Raw genomic sequence first — 10447 nt, forward strand, 5'->3', positions numbered from 1 at the left:
TGAGAAAGTTATAAAATTATATAGAAATTCTGAAAAATTATATGAAAAATTCTGAGAAAAATTTTCACCTGGATTATTATAAAAATTATTATATGTTAATTAATTATTATAAAAAAAAGTTGTATAACAAATAGATTTTTAATCGTATAATTTATTTCAATTTAAATTATTAAACTCGAGTTTTTCGCGTCGGAAAGAAAACATCCTGAAAATTTACAGGAATCGACTTTTCCAACATAGAGAATATAATCTCTCAAGTTCAAACATAACCTAAAAAAAAGCGCGTCGAACGTTGCGGCTCATAGAAAGAGACAAGAATATTTTTACACGCGAATATAAATATTCGAAAGCTTGGATCGTCGACGTCATCACAATAGGAGAATTTCTGAGGTATTACATTTATGATTAAGATAATAATTGTCGTCACTGCATACATCTTATGACAAAATCTATTATTCTGTTTCCAGTGTTCACGTCATACTTTCCTATAATCAATTTCGCTCCGAACGATGTCAGACGATGAAGATTATATGTCTGATAAATTTCTACAAGGTACCGAACAAAATGTCTCGTCGAGTCTTATATACAGACATTCTGATAAAAGAGAATTTGCATTAATGAAGAAAAAGGCTGAAATTCAATCTAGAAACAAGTCGATACGAGTAGTCGAAGTAGAAAAAAGGGAGGAAGGCTTGTCATCTGCTATTACTAGTGCAAATAAAGGTCTATACTTTGTACATATTATATGTGAGAATTGATTGTGTACCACGATTTGGTAAAAATTACGAAAATAAACAAATTCATTAAAAATTGATCAATTATAAATACTCTAGTAAATTTATTCATTTTTATAATTTTACCAAGTTGTGAAATACAATTGAACAGATAAACAGAGTCTGGCCACAAGCAATTTTGTCAAAATCTTATGAGAAATATAGTATATATATATACTTCTCTATATAAATCATATAAAACCATATAGGACTCTTAATTTTAAAAACAATAAAATGATTATAAAGGATATATAAGAGTCAATTTAACAATACTGAGGGTAAAAATATTATTAAAATTATTAATTTACAATATACTGAATGTATTAATTTAATAATTTTTTTACCCTCTCACAATCAGTATTAGTAAATCAACTCTTAATCATATTATTACTTCTTAGTATATACAGGGTGTCCCAGAATGACTGCATTTTCTCTTAAGAATGTATTCTTGAGGTAATTTTGAGACGAAAATCCTGATACAAAAATGTCGAGGCTACAATAGTTTTTGAATTATAATTGGTTAAAGATAGTTTGTAATTCGATAACTATTATAACCTCGTATTAGGATTTTCGTCTTAGAATGTTTAAAAGAATTCGGAAATAATAATAGAGGCTATAAAAGTAAAATGATTTTTTATCTATAAGCATTTAAAGTTAGTTTATAATTCAAAAAATTATTGTAATCTCAATATTTTCGTATTAGGATTTTTATCTTAAAATTACCTCAAGAATATGTCAGTAAAAGGAAATGCGGTCATTCTGAGACACCCCGTATATATATATATATATATATATATACATACTGTTTCACTTTAACTTATACTTTAATTAAGAATATAAAATGAGACTAAATATGAGAGTATACTGTTTCACCCTATAATCTTAATTAAAGTTAAGTAATTAAGTAAAGTAAAATGAGACAAGCAAATATTTAAAATGAAGTAGTATATACATGTACAGGGAAAAATATGTATCTTTCTCTCTCATAGGATTTTAATAAAATTGCTTATGGACAGACTCTGTCATACAGTCTCCAAATGATAAATAATTATTTATTTCATCTTTAGGTTTTGAAATGTTGATGAAAATGGGGTACAAACCTGGTCAAGGAATAGGCAAGACTCAATCAGGAATGACTGAACCAATTCCTGTGGAAGTGAAGGCAGACAGACAAGGTCTAGGCAAAACGCTAAAGAAAGATACATACAAGCCTAAGAATACAAATGCAAAATTAAATAATATGGATACCAGAGATTTCCGTAACAGGTTAGCCCAAGAAAAGGCGGAACAGCTGCAGAAGATCGATTTGTACAAAAGTCAAAAAGTGTGTCAAGAATTAGACACTAAAGAAAACGTCGAAAAACCTGAAGAGTCATGGTTTTGGGTAGAGAATAAAGAAGAAAAAGAAGATGACGATAACGATACCGATGACAGTGATGACGTTATCGAGGATGACGAAACTCTCAGCAATTTAGAAAAACTTGACATTCTTACCAAGTATTTAAGAAAAAAATACTTTTACTGTATCTGGTGCGGAACGAAGTTCAACGACGAAGACGATTTAAGAGATAATTGTCCGGGAAGTACAAGAAACGATCATTGAGTACGTTAAATAAAATGTTATATTTATAATGACTTAAATAATATTATATTTATATTATATTAGAAAAATGATATCAATAAATTTTGGACATCTAAAACATTCATTAAAAACATTCTCCAATCTTGTCGAGCGTGTATCTCAAAACATGACAAACACACAAATGAAAGAACCCTAGGTAAAATTACATTACTTAAATATATGATCAATTTCCATTATGTGATACACGAGACATAAAAAACCCATTAGCGGATATAATGCAAAACATCGAAAAAGCAATATTCCGGACGAGAAAAAAATCGAGTACTGAACAACTACTAAGAACAGGGGAGTCCTTACTTGCTCACCCTTTTTCGATTGAACTATGCTATTAAAGCAGCAGGGGATCATTACGACCTTTGGCTTTTATAGACGACGAGAAAGAGGGGTGAAAAATTACCTATAAAAGCGTCTGTTTGATTCTCTCTCCTTTCATTTTACCTGGAAACTTCTACGGTGTTTGTTTGTTTATTAAATATATCAATAAAACAATATTATAATGTTGGTAGCTCCAAAATCTCTGCTAGTTCTCATGGTTTACGTTACAATCAGCGATGCTGAAATAACTGAGATAGATGACGAAAGTTGCGAGACTCTACAATCAGAAATACGTATCACTAAAGACGAATATGACGAGTTAGCACGTCTGAGAAGAACATGCAGCGGTGATGTATCGGTCACGAAATGCGAAGGATTCTGTAACTCGCAAGTACAGCCAAGCGTCGTCACTACTACGGGTTTCTCAAAGGTAAGTCGAGATAGTATCGTGTGGCATCTCGCGCAATTGAAGACGTACAAGAAATATTGCCTTTAATTCTCGATCTAATATCTTTTTTTTATAACACATACAGGAGTGCTACTGTTGCCGTGAGAGTTACCTAAAGGAAAGATTAGTCATCCTAAATCATTGCTATGACGCGGATGGGATCAAATTGATAGGCACGGATGACGAGGCAATGGAAATCAAGATACGGGAACCCGCCGAATGTAAATGTATAAAGTGCGGCGATTTCGCGAGATAAGACAGCAACTTGAAATATAAATTATATATTTTTTCGGCAGTGAAATTGCAACAATTGTATGTGACAATTATATCAATAGATATAGAAGAGAAATAATTATATTGTAATGACGGTAAAAATAAATAGTATTTCCGATGCATTTATATGGTATGAATCTACTTGTAGCCCTAATTATACAGTAGCTCTTCTAAATATATGTATATGCACATTTTTACATGTGACGATAAATACAAAATTCCTCAAAAGTTAATTTCCTTTAAATACATTTATACATACATGTATATAATTTAATTATCCTGTATATCGTTACATATTTTAAGATAAATATAAATCATTTAAATAAAAATTTGATATACTTGTTTCGCAATTCTTTCTCAATTACATACCTGTTATATGTATAGAATATTTGTTACATATAAGTCCGTATTTAGAATGCGTTTATAATGATGTTAAAGCGCATTTAGCATATAGTTCACGTTATATGTACTATTGGGATTTCAGAAATAAAAGCGTGTATGTATATTGTCAATAAAAACGCGTTCTGAATACAGGCTGTAATATATGAATATTGAACCCAAAAATAAAAATTTTCCTTTAATAAAAACGCTAGTGCATAAATATATATACATATATATATATGTATATATATATAGTATAAATTTGCAATTTTTTGAGCGATTAAACTTTTTGAGTTTTTGATTCTTAGTAGTTAACGTTAAAAGAAAAATTTATAAAATTGGGCAGAAGAAAATTGTTTCACAAACTATATAAATCAATGCCTTAAACGGTCTAGCTGGATCTTAAATGCTTGTGTGATTCTGTGTGAATTTATATAGTACGTATGTAGTCCTTTGAAACGCGCGCCGAAATGAGTTTTCGGTTTTGAAACTTGTTTCAGTTTTTAATACAAGATACTTCATTTTAAAATATTTATTAAATTCACTTAAAATATTTACTACGTAATATAAAACTTTATTAAGTAGTGCAGCAGAGCAAATTATTTTATAATATAATTTCACAATGTAGATCTAGTCCATCTGTTTGTTTGTTCGATTGTTCGTCCGCAAGATTTCTTAGAAGCGGTTCAATTTTTTAAAATTCTATTTTCGGTAATAGATACTTAAGGAACTTAGCTCCATCAAGGCAAAGTGACATAAGTTAAATCAGTTAATCATAATAAGGTCAAAAATCAAAATTAATAAGATTTTCAATAATATAAGATAAATTAAACGGCTTAACTTTTCAAAGTCTATCTTTTATTTCGGCATTTTTATTAAATTATACACATGTATGTTGTAAGTGCTATAGTGAATATTTCCTATAGTATATTCATAGTTTATTTTGTCATTATATATTATTGCTTAAAGCAATAAGATATTATAAAAAAATGCTTTATTTTAATCTTACAAATTTAATCCCACAAAGCTTTTAATTTTCGAAATTTTAAATATCTTTAGAAAACTTAATTTTAAATCAAAATACTGTTGCAACAAAATTGAGTAGAAATGCATTTAAGAATTAAAATACTGATTTAATTATTCTTTTTTAAATATTCTTTTTTTTAATTATTCCTTTTTAAATATTTTTTTTTTAATTATTCTTTTTTAAATATTCTTTAAACAAAAAATATATGGAACTTACATAACTGTAACTGGATTTTACATAATAATACTTCTCCGTTATATATCGATTTTTATCTTTGCTAATGAAAATTTACATAATTTTTAAATTATGCGTACAAAATTGTGAAAATATTTGATCATGAGTGAATTATTTTCCACATGTTCATATATGCTTCATTTTTTAGAAATAATGGCATTAATATTATATATATATATAATTTTTTAATGGAATTATGGAATAAAACTTAATTAGCAAGCTCTAGTTCAAATACTGTATATATAAATTTAGCGAACATGTTAGGAAACATTTTCTCATGTACATTCTTTATACATTTGTATATGGGGTGTCCCGTAAGTTTTTGCCAACTGCTTTTGTGTAGATAGAGCGGACTAAACTGAGTCGAAAAGTCTTCTACCATTTTGCAATTTTTGCAACAGTTAACGAAATATTACTAAAAATTGCCGAATATTGGTCTTCAATAATTGCAATAAACTTTTCGACTCAGTTTAGTCCGCTTTATCTACACAAAAACAGTTGGCAAAAAAAAACTTACGGGACATCCTGTATAGATTTTATAATATATAACACTGCTAAAATATAACAGAAGAAAGGGAACAATACGACCACCTATGGTGTATAAAAGCTAGCGACATAGGATCTACAAGCACAGTAAAGTACCAGGTAGAGAAGGCAATGTACCGCTCGAGAGGCAAGCTCTTTCGTTACTTTGGTAAATAAGCTAACAGTATATTTGCAAAACAAAAGTAATTTCCTTAGTAGTATTTCTTGCAATTTGCAAGTAAAATAGATATTATAATAATACAGTATTTTTGTACTTACCATACACAGTGATCAATGGATTGCTGATATGTTTGTTATACGGAGTCACAGAAGCAATTGTTGGAGTCGATGAGTGTCAGGCGACACGTGTGATACACTTCCTTCAGTATCCAGGCTGTGTTCCGAAGCCGATTCCCAGTTATGCGTGTAGAGGACGATGCAGTAGTTATCTACAGGTAAGAAACATCAAGACTAGTATTCATAGTCGGTAGTTCTTATTTTAAGTCCGTTTAAGTAATGTCTTAAGATGCTATAAATACCGGTCTATGTATAATTAGATATCTTTCGCAATAAATTATTTACAAGATTTTGAAGATGCCTATTAGCATCAATAACATTAAATTGCTTGTAAATTTAATTTGTGATATTATTGCTTCAGTTTAGTACTACATTTTAAAACCGACAAATAATCAGTGTACAGCTTGAATTGAAAATCCTATAAATTCACAAGAAATATTTTCAAGCATTGAAAAACTGCCTCAATCAAATATGGTATTTTTCATTTATGTGTATAGTTAGAGCTATCATAAGCCAATCACAGAACTGTATTGGTATCTTAATAAATTACTTAAATCAATCTTAAAATAAGAATAGATTATGAATCTCAGCCCAAGATACATTAGTGACAATCTCGCAAAGTACACACAAAATATAAGGTCAGTGAGTTCTATAATATAATGGAGCAACCCATTAAAAAATAGATGTTTCAATCCCTAGGCACTCTAATACAAAGGTTGTACTATTTTCTTTGTCAAGGTCTCGCTGATTGGCTACTACTATAAATGGGAGAAAGATAAATATTTGTTTGCATTCTTTTTGACTGAGTCGAATCAGTTTTCTATAGTGTTCTTTACTGTAGGAAAGGCACGTTCCAATACATTATAGAGCCCCTAGGGTGTCTTTCATTTAGGCTGTATTCTGAGATAAGACCGGAGCACAAATCTTTGCATTCATAAAGCATAAGAAAATTGTCCAGAGTTTTTCCTCTTTAAAGACTCTGACCAATTGATTTTCTTATGCTTTATGCATTATATAAAGATTTATGCTCCAACTCATGCACTATCAATATTGAAACTCTACAGTTCATATTACATATATTACAGATCTTTAGTATTGTATAGGGGAGAGTGGTCTAAATCGGACCGCGTTCTAAATAGGACCTTTTTAATTTAAATGAATACGGTTAAGCAGATTTGCGTACTATTTATAACGTAAGTCCTTATAAGACACCGAACATGTGATAGCAGTTTGACAGTTCTCTGTCATAAAATTCATAAAATAGAGGCAAATATGTATTTTCAGCCATCGTGCGAAAATTTTTTTAAAAAAGAAGATCCTTATAAATCATTATTTAAAAGGTGTTAAAAATTTGAAAAGTAATTGATTTAAGATAATTAAAGAGTGTAGAATTAAAAAATATCAAGCATTTCGTGATCACTTTTACGGTTAATTGTAAAATTTGTTCCAAAGTTCGAAAAGACCTGTGTCCAAATCGGACAGTGCAGTGAATAACTTAGGCCTGGTTGTAGTACTGGTGATCGGCTGACTAGATCTGGTCCAAGCAATTAAATCAGTAAAATATCATGAGTCATCAGACTCAGATTAGTTGAGTTTTATTGATTTCTAATAATATAAACAGTCAGTATTTTCTTTTTCTGAAAAAAATGTTTATCTTTGACTGTCAGATTGCTTTTACTCAATACTAAGAAAAATACATTAAAATATTTTAAAATTCTATCTAAAAATCCATAAAAATAGGAGTTTTCGATTTGAACCAGGGTATGGTCCGATTTGGAACCAATAGTTCTAATCGGACCGGAAAAAGCGTTTTTACATTTTCCATTATAGTTTAACACAAGTGAGAGATACATCAAAATAATCTCAAGCAAAAATGAAGGGAATTAAATGATCTTTCCAACAGCACCTTCGATTTTACGATCGGACTTTATTTATGTCTTATAGAGAGCAAAAATTGCAAATAAGTCCGATTTAGACCACTCTCCCCTATATGCAAGCTTTATGTCTGTTTCTATCAATATAAATTAACTTCAATCTCAATTCAATTTTGTCTCTTTCTAGTTCTAAGAATTAAGAAAAAATGAAGAATAAGTTGAACCAAGATTAAAATTAATCAACATTCCATCTTTCTTGGCATTTCACGAATAATAGAACAATACTTGTGTAAACTTGTGTTACCAAAATAAAAAGCACCCAATATCTATCTTAACTAATACCCAGTTCTGTGAGTAATGGTAACGATATGATGCGCGAGTAAAAGCTCCATGGACGCTTGAAAACCGTTTAGAAATAATAAATGTGGTATATTTAATACTCACTAGATACGCTGAGACATAATACCCTGCGCAAACATTTTCAAAATCAACTATACAAAAAAAGACATTCTCTAAATTTTAACACTACAAGCAGGAGTCTCGTGCGTTCCGTACAAAGTGTATATGCGCAATAAACAATAACACTTTAAAAACATGAGTCGAGTCGTGGGCTAATAATCTGATACTGCAAAACACTTGCGATTATTATGACTGACGTTTGACAGAGTCCATTATCTCTTTCTTATCTCTCTCGCTCTATCCCTCTAACACAAATGAGAGAGAAAACGCGTACGATAAACATGCGGCTTATTGGTACACACAGGTGTCCGGGTCGAAAATGTGGCAAATGGAGAGGAGCTGCATGTGCTGTCAGGAAAGCGGCGAGAGAGAGGCTAGCGTCTCCTTGTTCTGTCCACGGGCGAAACCAGGGGAGAAGAAATTCAGGAAGGTGAGACCACCCTCGGATCGCGCGGCCGACCTCGGACGCGGCTCGGCCGGCGGCGGCGCGAACGTCAGCCGGGTCGTAAACGGGATCGCGTGAACGTGGACGCGGTCGCGTGCCGTTCTCTTCCCTTGTTCTCTCACCGATCACACGATGATAGGATCCGCAGCAAAGCCGTTTGACACCACGAGTTTCGCGCGGCCATATTGTTTTTGTGCGCAGTTGACCGAGGTTTCCTATCGTTTCCCGCGGTTCCTAGGGAATTTCTAACTACCGTCGTTTATATTTTCGGTTGGCTGTCCTTTTTGCGGAAGGATGGGCAATCGAAATGAGTATTTCGAAATTCTCTAGGATTCTCTAGGACAGCAAGGAAAAAAATCAATTTTTTTATCGTTCCTAAGAAATTTTGAAAAACTCATTTATTTCGATTATCTATCCTTTGATCCTTTCGTGAAAAGGATAGAGACAATATATAATAATTAATTAATTATATAATTTTTATTAATACTAATTTTATTAATAATTGTATTAATCATATAATTTTATAATTTAATTTACATTGAAAATCATAAATTAAATTGTGAAATCAAATAATCCTGTCATCCCGATATTTTTATATTTGAATATAAATATATATTTCTTTTAAAATTTATATAAATGGGATAAAGACTTAAATAAGTAGCGTATTAAAATCTTAATAAGCTATTTAAAAATTTCTCGATAGAATAAATCGATTATCCCTTTATTTAATAACAGACGTTCCGGAAAATAAGAGACGTTATCTTCCGGGATACCGAAATTATTCCGCAAATCAATATTCGAAAAACCAAGTTGGACATCCTGGTTGATATTTCTTTCTTGCAGATCCATAAGATGCTCATTAGCAATATTAAATTTTGCATTAATTCCTGTAACGTGTAACTTGACCTCTGCCTGTCCACTAGATGGTCACCAAGGCGCCGCTGGATTGCATGTGCAGACCGTGCACCAGCGTGGAAGAGTACGCGATAATACCCCAGGAGATCGCCGGATTCGCCGACGAGGGTCCCTTCACAACATCCGCCCATTTCAGACGATCCTCCGGCTTACAATAGACGAGCACGAGTGTCGTTCGCGAGGACGCAATCTCGAAAAATCGCGCGTGCTATACGAAAGACGCCAATATATTTAATTTCGCGCGTATCATGTACTATTAAAACTAATCTCTAATAAATGTATCGATCTTTCTCAGTCGAATATGAATGCATACGAATGAATATAAATAAATAAGAGATGTGCAGCAGATTTAAACGCGCACATGGTCCTTCTCTTCAATCCCTTTCGTGGAAATGTAAATAAATTCGACGCTTCGTTATTTTGTTATTTAAATTCGAATTACATGGTTGGCCCATTAATTTAGTTACCTGCGACGGTTTTGGTGCAAAGCCGTGTTTCATAAACTGAGTTTGCCTGAAGAAAGTGCGTCTGCAATAATCTTCGAAAAGAATTGTTGCAAAAAGAGAAAAAAAAAACCTTTTATGAGAAGAAGGTTCAGGAAGGGGTAGAATATAGAGAAACGTTACAGATGACGAATACTGTAACTCATATGTTTCAAACTAAGAAGAAATTATGAAACATTGCAGACTCTGTTAATATACTTAAATAATAATATATATATTTACATACAATATATAGGTATGTTCCATATTTCAAGTCTGTAATCGATTCGTCCGTGTTTCGTATTTCGAAAATGGTAGATCGAAGGTTCTGACAGATGACGATTTCTTTTGAGAGAC

General features: G+C 31.5%; 4 protein-coding genes across 4 annotated transcripts in view; 3 read left to right on the forward strand and 1 right to left on the reverse strand.

The window, feature by feature from the left end:
• Positions 1-5983, reverse strand: part of LOC108727110 (zinc finger CCCH domain-containing protein 10) — a 15862-nt gene extending 9879 nt beyond the window's left edge. The window contains exon 1 of the mRNA XM_018455047.1: positions 5898-5983. The gene's annotated coding sequence lies outside the window, so the exon portion shown is untranslated. The remainder of the gene's footprint in view (positions 1-5897) is intronic.
• Positions 288-2443, forward strand: LOC108727111 (G patch domain-containing protein 11). The gene is made up of 3 exons (XM_018455048.1): positions 288-390; positions 468-723; positions 1841-2443. The coding sequence occupies exons 2-3, from the start codon at positions 510-512 to the stop codon at positions 2374-2376; spliced, it is 750 nt and encodes a 249-aa protein (XP_018310550.1). The 5' UTR covers positions 288-390; positions 468-509; the 3' UTR covers positions 2377-2443.
• On the forward strand, positions 2439-3541 carry Pburs (bursicon subunit partner of burs). The gene is made up of 2 exons (XM_018455049.1): positions 2439-3160; positions 3264-3541. The coding sequence occupies exons 1-2, from the start codon at positions 2912-2914 to the stop codon at positions 3432-3434; spliced, it is 420 nt and encodes a 139-aa protein (XP_018310551.1). The 5' UTR covers positions 2439-2911; the 3' UTR covers positions 3435-3541.
• Burs (Cuticle-tanning hormone bursicon) lies at positions 5731-9948 on the forward strand. Its single transcript, XM_018455050.1, has 4 exons — positions 5731-5787; positions 5907-6073; positions 8553-8678; positions 9617-9948. Exons 1-4 carry the CDS (start codon positions 5751-5753, stop codon positions 9764-9766), a joined length of 480 nt encoding a protein of 159 aa, XP_018310552.1. The 5' UTR covers positions 5731-5750; the 3' UTR covers positions 9767-9948.
• The last annotated feature ends 499 nt before the right edge of the window (positions 9949-10447 follow it).

Source organism: Mycetomoellerius zeteki, unplaced genomic scaffold (genome assembly GCF_001594055.1).
Source record: "Mycetomoellerius zeteki isolate Tzet28-1 unplaced genomic scaffold, Tzet1.0 scaffold47, whole genome shotgun sequence".
Lineage (NCBI taxonomy): Eukaryota > Metazoa > Arthropoda > Insecta > Hymenoptera > Formicidae > Mycetomoellerius > Mycetomoellerius zeteki.

Excerpts from the sequence above, each read along its gene's own strand:
- Burs (XM_018455050.1), top strand. The coding sequence starts at position 5,751 with ATGTACCGCTCGAGAGGCAAGCTCTTTCGTTACTTTG. Across the intron at positions 6,074-8,552 it reads GATGCAGTAGTTATCTACAG|GTGTCCGGGTCGAAAATGTG; the intron begins GTAAGAAACATC and ends TGGTACACACAG. Across the intron at positions 8,679-9,616 it reads GGGAGAAGAAATTCAGGAAG|ATGGTCACCAAGGCGCCGCT; the intron begins GTGAGACCACCC and ends CCTGTCCACTAG.
- Pburs (XM_018455049.1), top strand. The coding sequence starts at position 2,912 with ATGTTGGTAGCTCCAAAATCTCTGCTAGTTCTCATGGTTTACGTTACA. Across the intron at positions 3,161-3,263 it reads CTACTACGGGTTTCTCAAAG|GAGTGCTACTGTTGCCGTGA; the intron begins GTAAGTCGAGAT and ends TAACACATACAG.
- LOC108727111 (XM_018455048.1), top strand. The coding sequence starts at position 510 with ATGTCAGACGATGAAGATTATATGTCTGATAAATTTCTACAAGGTACC. Across the intron at positions 724-1,840 it reads TATTACTAGTGCAAATAAAG|GTTTTGAAATGTTGATGAAA; the intron begins GTCTATACTTTG and ends TTTCATCTTTAG.